At 52.8% G+C, this 20,524-nt stretch overlaps 1 protein-coding gene across 8 annotated transcripts; it reads left to right on the top strand.

Annotated features, from left to right (window-relative positions):
* GSTZ1 (glutathione S-transferase zeta 1) lies at positions 11 to 19,866 on the top strand. 8 transcript variants are annotated; one of them, XM_018053918.1, is made up of 10 exons: positions 11 to 390; positions 9,763 to 9,814; positions 10,658 to 10,680; positions 11,595 to 11,662; positions 12,182 to 12,262; positions 12,815 to 12,940; positions 14,135 to 14,213; positions 14,764 to 14,816; positions 15,563 to 15,612; positions 16,883 to 17,420. In XM_018053918.1, the coding sequence occupies exons 2-10, from the start codon at positions 9,798 to 9,800 to the stop codon at positions 17,007 to 17,009; spliced, it is 624 nt and encodes a 207-aa protein (XP_017909407.1). In that variant the 5' UTR covers positions 11 to 390; positions 9,763 to 9,797; the 3' UTR covers positions 17,010 to 17,420. The 8 variants fall into 8 exon arrangements, with proteins under 8 accessions (XP_017909407.1, XP_017909406.1, XP_005686219.1 ...); XM_005686157.3 differs by lacking the exon at positions 11 to 390 and adding an exon at positions 9,405 to 9,489; XM_018053917.1 differs by lacking the exon at positions 10,658 to 10,680.

Raw genomic sequence — 20,524 nt, 5'->3', positions numbered from 1 at the left:
TTTACCGGGACCGAAACCCAAGTCCTGACGTGTTGGGCCCGGCCCCTCACTTTTACCGAGACCCAAACCGAAGTCCTGACGTGTTGGGTCCCGCCCCTCGCTTCTACCCTGACCAAAACCGAAGTCCTGACGTGTTGGGTCCGGCCCTTCGCTTTTACCGAGACGGAGTTCTGACGTGTTGGGGGCCGGGCCCTCGCTTTTTACTGAAACCGAAACCGAAGTTCTGAAGTGTTGGGGGCCGGCCCCTCACTTCCACCCAGACCAAAACCGAAGTTTGACGTTTTGGAGTCCCACTGGGCCCGAATCGTCGCCGAGTCGGAGAGTCGCAGGCGCGAAGTTTCCTGACCTGGAAGGAGGGGCCGCCCGCAGCGCGAGATGCAAGTGGGGAAGGTCTGTGTCGCGTATCCGAGGAGAAGGGCCGCTGCTTAGAAACACTGAGGCGACCCTGGGGTCGGGGTCAAAGGTGACCGCTCGGCCCCGCCCACAGCTCCCACAAAGACTCCCAGCAGGCCGTGCGCCGCTCAGACTTGGCTCTGCGCCTGCGCGTTGAACTGTGTTCGCGGGTAGGAGCGGGGATTGGGCCCGAGGCACGGAACTTGAGGTTGCCCGGGTTGTTTCAGTCGTACCCTCCGTGCTAGTCTCGCCAGCCCCCAGCTCGACCGGCTGGGGCTTCCTAGCGCCATCTCTCGTCTCCCTGTTCTGTACACTGGCCTTCGTACTTTTTCCCGGGGGTCAGCCCTTCAGGTCTCCAGTTCAGTTCAGTCGCTCAGTCGTGTCCGACTCTTTGCGACCCCACGGACTGCAGCACGCCAGGCCTCCCTGTCCATCACCAACTCCCGGAGTTTACTCAAACTCATGTCCATCGAGTCGATGATGCTATCCAGCCATCTCATCCTCTGTCGTCCCCTCCTCCTCCTGCCTTCACTTTCCCAGCATCAGGGTCTTTTCCAAGGAGTCAGATCTTCGCATCAGGTGGCCAAAGTATTGGAATTTCAGCTTCAACATCGGGTCTAACAGTTAGCAAATGGGTCTTAACAGTTAGCAAATGGCCTTCCAGGGTTGTTTGCATTTTGGGAGATTGCCAAGGGGAGGTGGTGGCACTTGTCATAACAATCACTTGGGGACCTTACCGGTTTTAATTTGCATTTTCCAGGCCTGTCCTCAATCCGCTATATCAATCTCTTTATTAAAGAGTGAGAACAGCGATTGTAGCTCAAAGGAAGATGGCAGGAACATCAGGTGGAATATAATGGCAATCCACTCCAGTATTCTTGCTTGGAAAATCCCATGGTCTGAGGAGCCTGGTGGGCTACACAGTCCATGGGGTTGCAAAGAGGCAGACATGATTGAGCGACTTCACTCTTTTAACTTTTAAAATTTAGCTCTACAAATGCAAAAAGGAACATGGAATGGATTATGCAGGTATCACTGGTAAGAGAGAGATCAGAAACCCCCCTTGGTTATATCTGCTGGTGGCCCTCACGTAGGAAACGTGAGGGATTAATGGCATTTACAGTGGTTCTGTGCTCATCCTTAGCGCAGGTCAAAGGTATAACATTTAGTAACTAGGTAAGGTGTTTCTTCAGAGATTCTAAGCTACTGTTTGCGGCTCTCTAGAGATTCCATTGTTTCAGCAGTTGCTGCCTCTTGGCCCCAGGGTCCCCTCCAGCCTAACCAGGTAAGGAAAGGGAGGCACCCTGGAGCAGGGTACATCTAATTGTGGCCACCTAACTCTTCCTCCAAGGATGCCTGCTGCCTATCACTTGTCCTTTGTACCAGAACTATCTTCACTTTGCCCATGAAAGTTTTCTTCAGGATAGACTGGAACTCTCAAGCTCAGGAACTAATTTAGGAGAACTGGATTCCCACTTGTGTCCTTACCCGCATGGAAAGTGGAGTTGGTAGTTTGAGGATGATGAAAGCAGGGTCAGGTAGTGAAAGGTTGTTGCTGAACCACACAAAGACTCTGGGATTCTTGGCCTTCGGAGAAGAATTCAATCCAGGGCCAGAGACGAGGCTTGATCGCTCAGAGCTTTTGTGTAATAAAGTTTTATTAAAGTATAAAGGAGATAGCGAAAGCTTCTGACATAGACATCAGAAGAGGGTAGAAAGAGTACCCACTTGCTAGTGTTAGCAATAGAGTTATATACTCTCCAATGAGTTTTTGAGTTGGGAGTCAGTGTTTGTCCCAAGATATACATCATCCTTCCGAGTAAGGTCATAAAGCAGAGTAACACTCTAATATATTTTTCTGGGTCCTCTAAATAGTCTCCCAGATCCTCCTTGATTCTTTGTATTTCTTGATAAGAAAAAGGCTTATTAACTCTCATAGACTGATTATTTCTCCTGGTGGGTGCTTCATAAAGAGGCAACAGCTTGTGTGGCTGTTCCTCAGTCTCTCTGGCTGCTCTGCACATATGATCCCAGGAATATATTGGAGAAACCTGCTTTTCTTTATCTCTTTGTCTCCTGTCCTCCATCTCCTCTAAAAAGTAGGACAGGAGGGAGCTGAAGGAGTCAAGCCCAAATGTATACCCTTAGGACACAAGTCTGGCATATTTCGCAGAGAAAAAGGGGCAACACATATGTTACTTCTACCCATTTCCCTTGTTTTCTACAGAACCGGTCTAATGGTAAAACTGTATTACACTTAAGAGACCCTCCAACCGGCCACCATTCGCCATCCTCCAATGGATACCGTGGCCATGCAGTATGACATAGGAAGACCAGGTGTGTCTTCTTTAAGCCCTGGGGATCAAATCTATCCCAGTTTTTCAGGATACAGTTCAAAGGAGTGAGGCTGGAATTGCTAGCTCCCATCTGTAAGAGAGAAAAAAGCGACCAGCACCATCTTTCTACCAGAGGCGTCCCTCCTTGCCCTACATGGGGCTGTAGACAGATTTTACACCAAAACTTTTCTTTCCTGGTCGGACTTAATCTGTCCCTTACCGACACAGGCGCCGTACTCGTCCCTCCCGGTTCTACCATGGAGATGGGGTGGTGATGCACCAGGGGTAGACCTGATGGCATCCCTAACTGACGTCCAGCTCTTCATCATTACCTCTGATGCCACCCGGGGTGCAATCAGAGTAACCTTCCCGAATGCCCCCCAGGCTAAGACCGCTGGGGGCACCGTTCATCACCTGAGTGCCTGTGCACGACCCTGAGTATATTCCTGACCACAGTAAGACCAATACGAACATAAAACTGAGATGTTCCTTCCAAGTGTCACCACACCAGCATAAGAGCCTCCTAAGCATCACCACACCAATATAAGAGCCTCTTCTGGTCCACTAAGACCCAGCGTTACCAAAGGAAAAAAAACCCATTGTAGTTCCAATCTGAGTAACCTTTAACCTCAGAGATGCTCTTGTAGCTAGAGCTCCATCTAACTTTCGAACTTTCGATTCCTAGTGAAGCTAGGCGCTTCCTAACTACCAATCCAAGTTTGGGATCTAAGTAACAATACACAGTAACAGCATAGATCACAAGTCCCTTGAAAGTCTATGAAGCGACAGATTAGGTTAGTACTTCTAATTTCCAAGGAGTTATGAAATCGTCAAAGAGACTAAAAAGTTTGACCAAGAAAGAGTTCGGTCCACACGCTTTGCCCATTTCTGGTCGGTTACAGAAGGAGACATTGGGTGCCTCTTGGCATTGGCAGGTCGGTATAATCCCCTGACAGGTTTCTGCCATAAGCCATATGAGGTTACCATGGAACTGCACAGCAGGGCTCCTCACTTGCTTCATGCAGTGAGTTTCATTCATTCACGCAAGCACACTGTAGAGTTAAATAAAGTACAGCAGAAAATGTGTTCGCTAGGAGAACAGAGAACTAGAGCTCCAAGCATCCTTACCTTGTCCTGAAGAACCCAGACGAGCCCCCAAGGTGAAAGGTTGTTGCTGAACCACGCAAAGACGCTGGGATTCATGGCCTCCAGAGGAGAAGAATTCAATCCGGGGCCAGAGACAAGGCTTGATCGCTCAGAGCTTTTGTGTAATAAAGTTTTATTAAAGTATAAAGGAGATAGAGAAAGCTTCTGACATAGACATCAGAAGGGGGTAGAAAGAGTACCTGCTTGCTAGTGTTAGCAATGGAGTTATATACTTTCCAGTGAATCCAAAGAATGTCTGGAGGTTGTAAAGACCAGACCGACTACCATAATTTACATTTTAAGATAACAGGACTCAGTTCAGTTCAGTCGCTCAGTCGAGTCCGACTCTTTGCGACCCCATGAATCACAGCACGCCAGGCCCCTCTGTCCATCACCAACTCCTGGAGTTCACTCAGACTCACATCCATCGAGTCAGTGATGCCATCCAGCCATCTCATCCTCTGTCATCCCCTTCTCCTCCTGCCCCCAGTCCCTCCCAGCATCAGAGTCTTTTCCAATGAGTCAACTCTTCGCATGAGGTGGCCAAAGCACTGGAGTTTCAGCTTTAGCATCATTCCTTCCAAAGAAATCCCAGGGCTGATCTCCTTCAGAATGGACTGGTTGGATCTCCTTGCAGTCCAAGGGACTCTCAAGAGACTTCTCCAACACCACAGTTCAAAAGCATCAATTCTTTGGCGCTCAGCCTTCTTCACAGTCCAACTCTTACATCCATATATGACCACTGGAAAAACCATAGCCTTGACTAGACGGACCTTAGTCAGCGAAGTAATGTCTCTGCTTTTGAATATACTATCTAGGTTGGTGATAACTTTTCTTCCAAGGAGTAAGCATCTTTTAATTTCATGGCTGCAGTCACCATCTGCAGTGATTTTGGAGCCCAAAAAGATAAAGTCTGACACTGTTTCCCCCATCTATTTCCCATGAAGTGATGGGACTGGATGCCATGATCTTCGTTTTCTGAATGTTGAGCTTTAAGCCAACTTTTTCACTCTCCTCTTTCACTTTCATCAAGAGGCTTTTGAGTTCCTCTTCACTTTCTGCCCTAAGGGTGGCGTCATCTGCATATCTGAGGTTATTGATATTTCTCCCGGCAATCTTGATTTCAGCTTGTGCTTCTTCCAGCCCAGCGTTTCTCATGATGTACTCTGCATAGAAGTGAAATAAGCAGGGTGACAATATACAGCCTTGAGGTACTCCTTTTCCTCTTTGGAACCACTCTGTTGTTCCATGTCCAGTTCCAATTGTTGCTTCCTGACCTGGATACAGGTTTCTCAAGAGGCAGGTCAGGTGGTCTGGTATTCCCATCTCTTTCAGAATTTTCCACAGTTTATTGTGATCCATGCAGTCAAAGGCTTTGGCATAGTCAATCAAGCAGAAATATATGTTTTTCAGGAACTCTCTTGCTTTTTCCATGATCCAGTGGATGTTGGCAATTTGATCTCTGGTTCCTCTGCCTTTTCTAAAACCAGCTTGAACATCAGGAAGTTCATGGTTCACGTACTGCTGAAGCCTGGCTTGGAGAATTTTGAGCATGACTTTACTAGCGTGTGAGATGAGTGCAATTGTGCAGTAGTTTGAGCATTCTTTGGCATTGCCTTTCTTTGGGATTGGAATCAAAACTGACCTTATCCAGCCCTGTGGCCACTGGTGAGTTTTCCAAATTCGCTGGCATATTGAGTGCAGCACTTTCACAGCATCATCTTTCAGGATTTGAAATAGCTCAACTGGAATTCCATCACCTCCACTAGCTTTGTTTGTAGTGATGCTTTCTAAGGCCCACTTGACTTCACATTCCAGGATGTCTGGCTCTAGATTAGTGATCACACCATTGTGATTATCTGGGTCGTGAAGATCTTTTGTGTACAGTTCTTCTGTGTATTCTTGCCACCTCTTCTTAATATCTTCTGCTTCTGTTAGGTCCATACCATTTCTGTCCTTTATCGAGCCCATCTTTGCATGAAATGTTCCCTTGGTATCTCTAATTTTCTTAAAGAGATCTCTAGTCTTTCCCATTCTGTTGTTTTCCTCTATTTCTTTGCATTGATTGCTGAAGAAGGCTTTCTTATCTCTCCTTGCTATTCTCTGGAACTCTGCATTCAAGATGCTTATGTCTTTTCTTTTCTCCTTTGCTTTTCGCTTCTCTTCTTTTCACAGCTATTTGTAAGGCCTCCTCAGACAGCCATTTTGCTTTTTTGCATTTCTTTTCTATGAGGATGGTCTTGATCCCTGTCTCCTGTACAATGTCACAAACCTCATTCCATAGTTCATCAGGCACTCTGTCTATCAGATCTAGGCCCTTAAATCTATTTCTCACTTCCACTGTATAATCGTAAGGGATTTGATTTAGGTCATACCTGAATGGTCTAGCAGTTTTCCCTACTTTCTTCAATTTAAGTCTGAATTTGTCAATAAGGAGTTCATGATCTGAGCCACAGTCAGCTCCCGGTCTTGTTTTTGTTGACTGTATAGAGCTTCTCCATCTTTGGCTGCAAAGAATATAATCAGTCTGATTTCAGTGTTGACCATCTGGTGATGTCCATGTGTAGGGTCTTCTCTTGTGTTGTTGGAAGAGGGTGTTTGCTATGACCAGTGCATTTTCTTGGCAAAACTCTATTAGTCTTTGCCCTGCTTCATTCCGCATTCCAAGGCCAAATTTGACTATTACTCCAGGTGTTTCTTGACTTCCTACTTTTGCATTCCAGTCCCATACAATGAAAGGACATCTTTTTTGGGTGTTAGTTCTAAAAGGTCTTGTAGATCTTCATAGAACCGTTCAACTTCAGCTTCTTCAGCGTTACTGGTTGGGGCATAGACTTGGATAACTGTGATACTGAATGGTTTGCCTTGGAGACGAACAGAGATCATTCTGTCGTTTGTGAGATTGCATCCAAGTACTGCATTTCGGACTCTTCTGCTGACCATGATGGCTACTCCATTTCTTCTGAGGGATTCCTGCCCAGAGTAGTAGATATAATGGTCATCTGAGTTAAATTCACCCATTCCAGTCCATTTTAGTTCACTGATTCCTAGAATGTCAACGTTCACTCTTGCCATCTCTTGTTTGACCACTTCCAATTTGCCTTGATTCATGGACCTGACATTCCAGGTTCCTATGCAATATTGCTCTTTACAACATCGGACATTGCTTCTATCACCAGTCACATCCACAGTATTGTTTTTGCTTTGGCTCCATTCCTTCATTCTTTCTGCAGTTATTTCTCCACTGATCTCCAGTAGCATGTTGGGCACCTACTGACCTGGGGAGTTCCTCTTTCAGTATCCTATCATTTTGCCTTTTCATACTGTTCATGGGGTTCTCAAGGCAAGAATACTGAAGTCGCTTGCCATTCCCTTCTCCAGTGGACCACATTCTGTCATACCTCTCCACCATGACCCGCCCGTCTTGGGTTGCCCCGTGGGCATGGCTTGGTTTCATTGAGTTAGACAAGGCTGTGGTCCTAGTGTGATTAGATTGACTAGTTTTCTGTGAGTATGGTTTCAGTGTTTCTGCCCTCTGATGCCCTCTTGCAACACCTACCATCTTACTTGGGTTTCTCTTACCTTGGGCATGGGGTATTTCTTCACGGCTGCTCCAGCAAAGCACAGCCCCTGCTTCTTACCTTAGACGAGGGGTATCTCCTTACTGCTGCCCTTCAGGATTAGCCAGAAGGTTTAATCCAGAGACTGTCCTCAGGCAGGATACATTATTGTTATATAATGCTTGTAAAGACCAGACCTACTCCCATAATTTTCCAGTAGTCATGTATGGATGTGAGAGTTGGACTGTGAAGAAAGCTGAGCATCAAAGAATTGATGCTTTTGACCTGTGGTGTTGGAGAAGTCTCTTGAGAGTCCCTTGGACTGCAAGGAGATCCAACCAGTCCATTCTAAAGATCAGTCCTGGGTGTTCTTTGGAAGGAATGATGCTAAAGCTGAAACTCCAGTACTTTGGCCACCTCATGCGAAGAGTTGACCCATTAGAAGACTCTGATGCTGGGAGGGATAGGGGGCAGGAGGAGAAGGGGACGACAGAGGATGAGATGGCTGGATGGCATCACCAACTCAATGGACATGAGTTTGAGTGAACTCCAGGAATTGGTGATGGACAGGGAGGTGTAGCGTGCTGCAATTCATGGGGTCGCAAAGAGTTGGACACGACTGAGTGACTGAATTGAACTCCCATAATTTACATTTTAAGATAACAGGATTAGCCAGAAGGTTTAATCCAGAGACTGTCCTCAGGCAGAATACATTGTTGTATAATCTTAAGGAATGTAGAGGGGAAAAAAAGCTTGTCCATTCTTCCTCCTTGAGAATTCCAGACCCCTCTCTCCTTGGGGACCCCTAGACTTCTTATTGACCTGCCTAGGAAATGATTCTCTCAGTAGCAAGCAGCTTGGTGACCTGGCGCATGCAGAAGCAGGAAGAAACTTGGGTGAAGTGTCTATCGAGAGATGGTAGACAGGGGTAATCTGAGAAATTCTGTTGAGTTCTCCTTCATCCATAAGGCTACATATGTGTCTGCTGGAAGATTCATGAGTGCTGCTGCTGCTGCTGCTAAGTTGCTTCAGTCGTGTCTTACTCTGTGCGACCCCATAGACAGCAGGCCACCAGGCTTCCCCATCCCTGGGATTCTCCAGGCAAGAACACTGGAGTGGGTTGCCATTTCTGTCCTGGGTTCTGCTTTGGAATGCTGGGTACCTGGAAGCACCAGAGAAACTAACTTTGAGTCCCCGAAAGTTTAGAGGTGATGTCTCACATGCTATTGCCTTCAGGGGCTTCAAATCAACAAAAATGAGGAACAGGGCCATGGCAGATCTGAGAGGGCTTGCCTTCTCTAAAGGGGGTTATTAATTGTCTCTGGTCGGTGTTGCTACTCAGAAAGAAAACAGTCCAGTATCCCCAGACTTTTTTTTTTTTTTAAGGAAAAATAGGCAACAGGATTTATATATAAAACAATGTGATTTTTAATGTTACCAACTAATTGAAAGGTTTTTAAATACAGTATAGACCAAACAGAACACTGTGGACTGCTGGCTTGTGACCTCAGCTTTGGAGTCAATGGGCATATTCCCTAGCTGTTTTAATGAGATCACTTGAGAGCATGGAGGACTGGTAGGTGGAATGTTGAAAGAGATGGGCACCAAAGCTCAGAAAATTAGATTTCCCGATCTCTCTGCCACTGTTGGAAGGTATCAAGCTATCATTTTAGGGCAACCCTTCGTTTCACAGATGAGGGAGCTGAAGACTAGAGAAGGCAGGGCTCTGTGCCCAGTCACACAGAGCTAGTTCCTGCGCTGGGACCAGCCCCCAGGTCTGCCAGCTCCCAGCCCACTGCACCGCGTCAAATACTGCTTCAGAACTATGCCTGCTGTCTGCCCGGCTCCACCGGAAGCAGAATAGGCTTCCCACAAGTTCAAGAGGCCCTTTCTGACCAGACTCAAAGTTCCCCGATGCCTGTTTAGCCCAGCTTCCCATTGGCTGGTAGTAGGATCCACCCCTTTAGGGTTACTCCCCCTGCCCTGCAGCTCTATGAGTGGATGTTCCCTGAGAGGCCAGGGGTCACCACAGCAGCATGGCTGAATCGAGCAAGGTAAGGAAAGCATTTGCAGACTGGCTTCCCCTGTGGGGAGTCCCTGGGTCCTCAGGGACGCATGACAGCATAGTTGGAGTCACCACACGACCCCCAAGGCCTCTATCCCAGATAGCTCTAAGTCTGGCCTGAATTTTCCCAATGCAGGCTAAAGGAAGGAGGCCTGGCTTGCTGGGAGCCTCCTGGCTGGGAGTTGCCTCCCCTCCAGTGGATTTCTGGGGCTGAGAACCCACCAAGCATGGGTTAACGTGCCTCCTTGTTCTCTCTCCTCAGCCCATCCTGTATTCCTATTTCCGAAGCTCCTGCTCATGGAGAGTTCGAATCGGTAAGAGCTGCGCCTCCACTGAGAGCCAGGGTGGGGTGGGGTGGGGTAGAGGGAAGCCTGGGTGAAAAGCTGGGTACCAGCTTTTCAGGGTACCACCCCCAGCAGATCTCCTGGAGCCCTCAGCCTTGAAGACATGTCCACCTTGGAAAGGCAACAAGAGGAAGGAAGGGGCTATTTTTCCTCTTAGACCTGCCACCTCTCCCACACTGCTCTCCAAAGCCCCGTAGTAACCATGCTTCAGGCAACCTCAGAGAACTCAGAGGTCCTTGGTAACTGGCAGGGAACAGCTGGCATTCCTCACTTCTTATCTTATTTGATCTGGCAAATTAAACAGACACTGGCCAGTGTCAAGCCCAGAGGCCTCAGGGAAGGAGAAACTGCGGCCCTTCTGATTCAGTCCTCATCTGACCCTTCTCTCCCTCAGCTTCACTCAGCCCTTGGCCGAGCTCAGAGTCACAGGCTCTTGCCGAGAGAAAATGGGGCTGAGTGCTTTTGTGTCCATGACTCCATTTAAATCTGAACAACCCTAGGAGGGAGGTATTATTGGTGTCACCATTGTACCGGTGGGAAAACTGGGGCACAGGGAGGTTGCCCAAGGGGACTTGCCCAAGGTCACGTAACTAGTAAAGGGCGGAGCTGGAATTTGACCCAGCTAGTCTGGCTCCAGAGTCCATGTTCCTTCCTACCCTGCGCTGCCTGTCAGCTGGGGAAACGGGCCCAGAGGCTCATGAAGTTACCTGCCCAAGGCCACGGGGCTAACAGGTGAATGTGATGGCATTTGAACCCTGGCAGGAGCCTGGTCCTGACTGCGAAGCCATCCTCCATGACCACCTCTTCCCACAGGCCCCTGGTACTTGCTAGATTCGGTGAGCAAGAGCACTGGGCTGCTGGAGGACATGTTCCTCGAAGAAGACACCCTCCCCCGGCCCACAGCCTCCGCCCTGGCTGGGCCAGACGGCAGCGTGGGCGCTGTCTGCGGGGCTGGTGTGCCTTGGCCCCGACCAGGCTCAGCCTCCAGGGTGGAGCTGACCGCAGAGCCCAGCGTCCTCCAGGCTCTGCAGACTGTGGCGTGTCTCAGCCTCCTCCCCTCATTCCTTCGCCTGATGCCGGCCATCGCCGTATTTTAATGCACAAGTGTGCACACTTGCAGTCTCCTCCACTGAGGTTGACTGTTTTACCCTCACTTTGCCGGGAGGGGTGGTGGGGGGTGGGGAAACATCAAAGGAGGAAGAGAGGAAATCCAGCCACTGGGAGTCCCAGCTATGCCACGCTGAGACCACCGGAGAGTCCCAGCACCCTGCTTGGAATCTGCAGTCAGCAACCCGGAGCACAGAGAGAATGAATTAGAAAGGGCTTCCTCTCTAAACAGAACCAGAGTGTCATCGGTCGATGTGGGCCCTGCCTGGTCACTGAGCACCTTCCCTCAGCCCTCAGATGGCCTTGGCTCGGGGGATGAGTGCGTGTCTCCAACACATCAGCCACGCTCACCGCTGGCTGAGGCCCTGCATGGGGCAGAGATGACGGGGACACTTCCCTGCTGTCCTCCAGGAGCCCATGGCGTGGGGGCACAAGGCTCCCCTGGGGATACAGTGAGCCCAGGAAGAAGAGAGGCAGAGTGTCAGGGCCCTAGGGTAGGAGAGCAGGTGCTGCTCAAGGGAGATGGGAAGCAGGGCCCAGAACTTCCCTCAGTGGCGCAGAGAAAGAAGACTCCATCTCTCTGGTCACCCCGGGGAATGTGGTCGGAGGCGGTCACCTGACTGCCATCTCCCGGCTCTCCTAGCTCTGGCCTTGAAAAACATCGACTATGAGACAGTAGCCGTCAACCTCACAAAGGATGGGGGCCAGCAGGTAAGCAGGCTGCCCCCAGGCCACAATGTAGGAGGCAGAGGCCTCGGAGAGGGGCCCAGCAGGGGATGCAGACTTCTGCCCGTGAGAGATGAACCCTGTAGTCTTGCGCCCTGTAGTCCCCCCAGCCAGAGGAGGCTGCTGGCTCTCCCTCATGGGACAGGGCGGCAGGCTGTGCAGCAGCGCCGGGGCCATGGGGAGGCCCAGGTTCCAGGAGCCATACCACAGCACGACTCCAGCAGGGCAGGTGGTGAACCCTGCGGAGGCGCCTTGGTGGCCACATACGAGGTGCAGGGACAAGCACACAGCCAGGCCACTGGGACAAAGCCTATGTCTCAGCGGCCACTGGGCTTCAGGATTCTGCACGGATTCCCCCCGGTGTCATCCAGAGCCTTGGAGCCAGGGCCTTCCCCAGGGAGGGGGGTGCAAGTGGGCAGTAGGCTGGGGGCTTCCTGCTTGCTCCTTTCTGCTTTAGCCGGCTCAGGCCAGGCCTCCCAGTCCACCAGAGCCTTGTCTCCACAGTTCTCTGAAGAATTTCAGGCCCTGAATCCCATGAAGCAGGTGCCAGCCCTGAAGATTGATGGAATCACCATCAGCCAGTCCGTAAGTGGAAGCTTCGGGAGACCCCGCATGAGTATGGGGTCCTGGACAAGTGGACCTCACAGCCCTTCCTTGCCTGTGTCTACCCAAGGCGCCCAGCTCTTAGGAGGGACGCAAGGGAGGTTGCCCACTTGCTTTGGGAAGTGAGGAGAGTCTTAAGCATGGGGGGAGCCCAAGCTCAGCAGGACAAGGATCCAAAATGAGCTCGTCCTCCTGGGGAGCCTCTTGGGGAGGACGGTAAGAAGGGTAAAAAAGGTGGAGTGGTGATTTGGGCTTCCCCAGGTGGCACTAGTAAAGAACCCACCTGCCAACGCAGGAGACGTAAGAAACCTGGGTTCCATCCCTGGGTCGGGAAGATCCCCTGGAGAAGGGCATGACAGCCCACTCCAGTATTCCTGCCTGGAGGATCCTGCAGACAGAGGAACCTGGTGGGCTGCAGTCCATGGGGTCGAGAAGAGTCGGATGCGACTGAGCGACGTAGTGCAGTGTTGGAAGTGGAGGAGGAGGAATCAGCCGTCCCCTCTGGTCCCTGTCTCACTGCTCCCCTCTGCACAGCTGGCCATCATCGAGTATCTGGAGGAGACCCGGCCCACACCGCGACTCCTGCCTCAGGACCCGAAGAAGAGGGCCCAGGTGCGCATGGTGTCCGACCTCATCGCCAGCGGCATCCAGCCCCTGCAGGTGCGGCACCTGTGTGTGCGCTCCCTCCCTCCCTCCCCTCCTGTGAGCCCACCCGGCAGCACCCAGCTCATCAGTGGGCGGGGGCTGGGGGCAGGAGGACAGAGGGGACCCTCAGGGACTTGCCCCGGATTGTGGGGCAGAGGGAGGAGGGCAGCCAGAAAATACCCATGCCCCGGGGACCCCAAGGTTTCCAAGGACACCTCCAGAGGCACCACCTCCCTCCGAGGTGGGAAGGGGCCAGGAGGCAGGGAGAGGTGAGCCACCCAGGTCCTGCCTAGGCCCACAGCAGCCTCCCTTTCACCTGTTCTCTGTCATAGACTGGGATTCGCCTCAGATTTTTTTTTTTTTTTTTTTTTTTAATTTTCACTGGTAGAACAGAAAAGTGTTAAAAGAGTTCATCTGTTTTTAAAAAAATCCATCTGTGCTAACTCTTGACTTTGCGAAAAAGAAAATAGCTGAGAAAGGTGGAGTGATTTTGGAAATAAGAAAATAGCCCAGGGCTTCCCTTGTGGCTCAGCTGGTAAAGCATCTGCCTGCAATGCAGAAGACCTGGGTTCGATCCCTGGGTTGGGAAGATCCCCTGGAGAAGGGAAAGGCTACCCGCTCCAGTATTCTGGCCTGGAAAATTCCATGGACTGTACAGTCTCAAGGATCCCAAAAAAAAGAAAATAGCCCAGAAAGGTGAAGTGACTTTGCAGAGTCACTCTCAGTGTGACAGACCCCAGACTGTGCACCTGTGCCCCTTGTTGCTTTTTATTTTTTTTAACAAAGGAGGTTAGAGCAGACAGACACCCGGATCTCCTGAAAGCTAGTCCTGTGTGCCTCCCCCAATCCTGCCCCCTACCCTGTCTCAACACCCCCTCTTCACAAGGGACCCTGTCCCATAGAGAAACACTGGATGCAAGGGAGAGAGGCCTTGGGTTGCATCCCCCCACCTTCCATGTCTCTGCTGGAGTCACAGGCTTCCGGACTACCGGGGACTCTGGGGCAGCCGGAGAAGGTGGCCTCCAAGACTGTCACCTCCCTTCCAACCTGGGGCCCAGATGGGAGGAAGGAGCTCGCAGGGTCCAGTGTAGGACAGGTGTACAGTTAAAGACCGCGTGGGAACTGGGCTTGCCAGAGGGGCCTTGGCGGAGTGGGTGGGCTCAGCCTGGCTCCCAGAGCTCACCTCTGATTTTTCCTTGGGCCATACAGAACCTGTCTGTCCTGAAGCAGGTGGGACAGGAGAACCAGCTGACCTGGGCCCAGCAGGCCATCACTTCTGGCTTTAATGGTGAGTCCCTGCTCCTGTGAGCTGCCCCCTGGTGACCTCTCAGAGAAACGGCCCTCACACCCGGGGCCCCGGGCATCTACAGCAACCTCCCAGGCCCTTTGGCCTTGACAGTGGTGGCATGGATGGGCAGGGCCAAGGGGGAAGTGGGTTGGGCAGCAACCAAACCTGACCCGAACCCCTGGTGCTTCTGGGACCCTCACGCGCGAGGCCTTTGGGAGATAAGAGGCCCAGCTCCACTGGCTCCACTGCCCACTGCGGGCAGGAAGCCAAGGCCCGCAAAGCGCCCACCCCTCAGCGTGAGACCCGCTGCCTTGGCCAGAGGCAGGTCTTGTCCTCTCAGGGGAGGGAACCATAGCTGCGCTGGCCGAGGGCAGGCACCCCACACCCTGTCACCGTCTCCAGGCCCGATGGCCGCATTCCCTCCAGCACACACACCAGCCTTGCTACTCAAGACAGCTGCCCGTGTCATAGCTATGGATGCCAAAGCCCAGAAAGGCTGACCTCCCCTTTCCGTGCCCAGAGTGAGAGTCACCGTGTTGCCTCCCCACAGCTCTGGAGCAGACTCTGCAGAGCACGGCGGGGAGGTTCTGTGTGGGGGACGAGGTAAGCCCCTCCCTGGGCCGCCTCAGGCTGCCACCGTCTCCCCCTAAGACTCAGCCGCCTCCCTCCAGCCTGGGGCAGGCTCGGTCTCCAGAGCTTCCCGAGGAGGCAGCTGTGGTGGGTGTGGGGGAGGGCACCCTCTGTGTTAAGCAGAAGTTGGCTCGTGGGGTGCTCCTCAGGTCCCCTTGGTCGGCTGCCTCAAGAGGAAGTGAGTTTCTAGTTCCTCGAGGTATTCAAGTCGAAGACCTCGTCTCCCAAATGCAGAGGCGGTCCAGCCATCACACGAGGGATTAGACTAGACAGTTCCTCCATTCCCTTCCAGTGACAGGATTCTAGGGTTCAGGTGCCCTCGGCTCATACAGGCTGAGGCCCTGGCCCGGTGCTAATTCTGGTTCCCAAGCGCCACCCTACAACCCGCACCTAGAGGCATCCCGTCCCTGCTGGGTGCCCTCCCTGCGTGCTGGTGGTTTTTAACGAGGACAGTACTGTCCACTGAGGCAGACAGGCCTTCTCTGGCTACCCACAGAGCTGGTTGTCAGGGCAGCTGGAGCTTAGCCGGGAGAAGTGCTTCTACTCAAGGGACAGACCCCGCCCAGGCCCACGGGAGACAGGCAGGGGGAGGGTGGCCTTGGGGTGGGTAGAAGAGCCAGAGGCAGATGGCAGCATCAGAGGCCAGCACCCCGGTACAGGAACCAGCGTGAGTCTGGGGTGCACCCCCTGATGAAAGCCCCCCCTGACCCTCTTTGCAGGTGTCCATGGCTGACCTGTGCTTAGCGCCTCAGGTGGCAAATGCTGACAGGTAAGAGCATGCCACAGCACCCTTTCTCCTCCTCCTGCCCGCTCACCTCAAAACACCCAGCTTCCTCCTACTGTCAGGCCCTGACTTCATCTACTGAGGTGACATCTCATGCAGACTCTCCCCAACTGGCCAAGGTACCCCCCCACCCCGTGCTAGGCCACAGCAGCCACTGTGGCCCGTAGGAGACAACCAGAAGAAGCTGGCATAACACCGTTGCCATGCCCACCACAGCCTGGGGGATACCTTGCAGTCCCTGCTCCCAGGAGGGGGTGCCTTGCCTGGTGGACACCCCTGAAGAAGACCCTCTGAGAGCCTGCTCTCCCCCGTGTGGTGTGTCTGTGCCCAGCAGTGAGCTCTGCTTTCCTCCCATCAGCCCTTCAGGAAGGCCCAGATAGAACCTCTCTGTGGAAGGCACTGTGCTGAGCACTCCTCTGTGTGTGTGTGTGTGTGTGTGTGTGTGTGTGTGTGTGTGTGTGTGCGTGCGTGCGTGCAGTTGCACACGTGTGTGCTCAGTTGCTCAGCTGTGCCTGACTCTTTGGGACCCCATGGACTGTAGCCTGCCAGGCTCCTCTGTCCATGGGATTCTCCAGGCAAGAATACCGGAGCGGGTTGCCATTTCTCACGCCAGGGACTGTTACAGTTATGGAAACACTTAACAAGAATGTGTTGGAGAAGGACATGGCAACCCGCTCCAGAACTCTTGCCTAGAGAATCCCATGGACAGAGGAGCCTGGTGGGCTGCTGTCCATGGGGTCGCACAGAGTCGGACACGACTGAAGTGACTTAGCATGCATGCAGGCATTGGAGAAGGAAATGGCAACCCACCCCAGTATTCTTGCCTGGAGAATCCCAGGGACAGGGGAGCCCCGAGGGCTGCTGTCTATGGGGTCGCACAGAGTCGGACACGACTGAAGCAACTTAGCAGCAGCAGCAGCAAAAATGTGTAGACACATTCCCTCCCCTCAAGAAGCTCATGAAAAGGCCAGGAGATAATCTGTATATGAGAGCCCAGCACCAGCCTTACACATATAGGTCATGGAGACTGCCACGGCAGCCTGTTCCCGTGGAGTGGGAACAGCAAGAAACACGGCACTGCAGGAGGCCTGCCCCTCCACAGAGAGCTGCCTTGTGAATGGAGCCCCCAGCCGGCAGGGCCACCTTCCTACGCCTGCGCCGGCCAGCCCCAGGGGCTTCATCCAGCCCTGCCTGCCTGCCGCCCACAGGCTGTGCCCTGCAGACCTCGGCTTAGATGGATGTTTCTCTGCCCCAGGTTCAAGGTGGACCTCACTCCCTACCCTACCATCAGCCGCATCAACAAGTCACTGCTGGCCTTGGAGGCCTTCCACGTGTCTCACCCCTGTCGGCAGCCGGATACACCCCCCGAGCTGAGGGCCTAGCTCTCAAACTGCACCCCACTGGTGCCAGGGCGGGGGGCAGGGAGGGGTGCAGGGGGAGACATGGCCTGGGCTGAACTTGGCTAGAAATGAGCGAGCCCCGACTGCAGAGATGCGGAAGACCTGAACCCTCGCTCTGGCTCTGCCTTCCCACCGGACCGCTCTCTGCCTCGCCCCTTCATTTGGCACCTGTGGTCAGGGTGGGATGGAAGGATGCGGGAGCGGGTAAGGCAGGACGTCACCTGGTGTCTGGGTCTCAGGCAGTCAGGAGGATGAAGTGAATGTAGGCTGAAATGTCTGGCCAGTTTACCGGAGCCATGAGGAAGTCTGCGCACTCTTCCCATCTCCTCGACTGTTAACTGACTTCCGAGACAGCCCACCCTGGAATCTGATCATTAAACTAAAGCCCAGGTGTCTGCGCTGTATCACTTAAAGCTGAGCTGGGTTTCAGAAGGTGAACCCTCTTCCTGGCTGGAATCCCCCTGCGTCTGGACCAGGAGAGAGTGAGCCAGCCCCTTGCCCGCCCCCTGTGGTTGGCCTGGCCCTCAGGACCTAAGGGCCAGGAAGAGAAATAAGCCCTAAAGCCTGCCTGAGAGAGTCAGACAAGACCTAGGAGAGAACAGGTATGAGAAGCAGGAGAGAGAGCATCCTGTGAGCTGAGCGCCCGGGGCTGAGAGTGGTACCACTTCTAAGGCTCTCTCAGCCAAGTCCCTCATCTTCATGGGCAGCGTTCTCTGGACCAACCAGGGTTTGATACTTAGGATACATCCTGTTGTGAACGGTCCTGAGAGTGGAGGCAGGCTCCTCCATGGGCAGCATAAGCAGCCTCCAACTGGCGAGCTCAGGAGACCAACCTGGCAACAGCTTACCTTGGGCTGCCCTGGAGCAGGTCCCCAAGCCTGGAAGTGAGCAGCCAGAACCAGGATCGCATCTAGACAGAGATGATCTCCCCACTGCTCTCTGTGGGGAGATTGGGGTCACTTCTGAGAGAGAAACAAGATGACTTGTATATCCCATACCTGAGATTTCTCTTCCCCTGTGTAACTGAGGTTTAAACGGGGAATTAAGATATATGTGTCAAGTCCAAATGGAAGTCCCCTCTCTCAGCCATGAATCTCTTCTTTTTAAATATTTACTTTTACTTATTTATTTTTGGCTGTGCCAGGTCTTGCTTGCACCACGCAGGATCTTTAGTTGCGGCTTTTTAACTCTTAGTTGCAGCCATGTGGGATCTAGTTCCCTGACCCAGGATCAAACCTGGGCCCCTGCATTGGGAGCGCGGAGTCTTAGCCCCTGGGCCACCAAAGATGTCCCTGTAAGTCCCCTTTTCTTGAGCTCCAATCCCAGGGCACCTAGCTCTTCCCTCTCGTCCTGGGCTCCTTGGTGGCATCTCATCTTAGATGACCTGGGTTCCAGGCTCTCCAGTGACCAAGGTGGGCCACTGTGGTCCCAAAGAGAGTTTGTCCCGTTGGAGACAGACAGAAGCACAGGAAGGGAGATGAGACACAGCAGTGGAGAGGGAGGCTGTGCGTGTCTTGCTCTGCTGCCGTCTGGGCCCTTTCCCCCAGATTGCTCCAGACTTGCCTGGCTGCATCAGGCTCCCCTGGGCTCTCTCCAAGAAACCTTGAGATCAGAGACTAATCTCAACTTGGGGATCTGTAACAGTCACCTGACTTGGACTTTGAAGGTGATTCAAGCTCTGGTGGATTTTAAAGAGGGACTGAAAAAAAATAAAGAGGGACTGAGCTCAGGGGGAAGAATGGGGGCCCCAAACTCCAGGCTGCGCTCCCTGGCCGTCCAGAGAGAGTGGAATCTGCAAGGAGCAGCAGGCAAGCAGCAGAAGCGAGGCTTGGCCAGTTGGGGTGCTGCTGCCATGACCCCAGATCAAGGCGACAGCTGGCTCTGCCTCTCACTCACAGGTGCCTTCAGGAGCCCAAATAATCCAAAGTGATTGCCAGCACTGCTGAGGTTACCAGGTCCTCCCACCCCTCCCTCCTCCCAGCCTCGTTTCCAGGCGACAGAGAAGCCCAACAGACTTCTGGGAAGTGCGGGCACCAGCCAGAACCCACGTCTAGGACAAGGCTCTGGACGCAGAGACAAGCTGAGCCCACGCCCCCAGTCTGAACGATTCCACGGGGAACTTGCTATAACAAGCCGGGCGGGCTGGGGTTCCTCCTAGAAACTAGCTGGGGGCTGTCCTGCTCCAACTGCTAATGTACCCACCTCCTTCCACTCAGTCCACCAGCGTGTGGTGAGCCCTCCCACCCCACAGGCTGGGGGTTGGGGGCCACCCTGCTCCAGCTGCTAATGGACCCCCCTCCTTCCACTCAGTCCACCAGCGTGCAGTGAGCCTTCCCACCCCATGGGCTGGGGGTTGGGGGCCACCCTGCTCCAGCTGCTAATGGACCCCCCTCCTTCCACTCAGTCTGCCAGTGTGCGGTGAGCCCTCCCACCCCACGGGCTGGGGGCTGATGGCCGTTCTGCTCCAGCTGCTAGTGGACCCCCCTCTTTCCACTCAATCCGCCAGCATGCGGTGAGCCTTCCCACCCCATGGGCTGGGGGCTGTGGCTCTGTGATTGGATAAGGCAGCTGCAGCCCCTGCTCTTGCTGAGCTTATGCCTCCCCACTGACTTCTGGACATTGACCTGACCAGCTCTCATTCCACCGCCTAAACATCATGCCTGTCTGCTTATATGTCTGATCTGAGATAATGTCCAAAAGCTGATGTATTTCAACTCATGTCTCCTCCTGGATGGGTAGCACAATATTAACCTGTCTGCGACTTCCCTGGAGGTCCGGAGGTTAGGACTCTGTGCTGCCAATTCAAGGGGAAGAGTTCAATCCCTGGTCAGGAAACTGACCAGCATGGTAAGGTCCCACATGCTGCAGTGAAGTAAAAAATAAAAAAATAATAACCTGTTTAACCTAGAGCCTCCATCAGCCATCCTAAAACTGGTGGCCAAAGCCGAATGGATTTTAAGGAAATCCAAATGAGGTAAAGAGGCGATACAGCCTCCGTTATCAAGCATTTGTAGAAACCATCCTCATGCACAAAACTCATTTTGATATTTTTCTCATAGTTCTGGTCCTCTCTAGTTCAACACGAATTTTCTGACACGTGTTGTGAGGTGAACAGCAGCAGGTGGGGGAGGGTAGAGATCAAACACTGTGACTTTTCCTGGGCTCAGAGAGATCCTTGGAGTTGTGGCATTTCTGAGGCCCTCCTTTTGTCTTCTGGTTTTCCCTGAGCCCAGACAAACCTGTTCTTCCCCACAAAAACAGATGTGTCTAAGCCAAAGAAACTCACTCTGGGCTGCTCTGAGCTGCCAAGAAACACTGGGTTGGGTTCTTCAGGCGTCCCCACATCCACGACCCAAGCCACCCAGAGATGTGGCTGACTAACCTTTGTGGTTCTCAGCTGTAGAGGAACCATAGTCCATCTCCTTATTTCATGATGCTTTTGTGAAGGGGAGACTTTTGTGTTTTAAAGAACCTGAGCCACGGAGCTCTTCACATAG

Source organism: Capra hircus, chromosome 10 (genome assembly GCF_001704415.2).
Source record: "Capra hircus breed San Clemente chromosome 10, ASM170441v1, whole genome shotgun sequence".
NCBI classification, from domain to species: Eukaryota; Metazoa; Chordata; class Mammalia; order Artiodactyla; family Bovidae; genus Capra; species Capra hircus.
The sequence above is the reverse complement of the archived record's forward strand: the minus strand, read 5'-3'. Positions and strand labels throughout refer to the sequence as shown.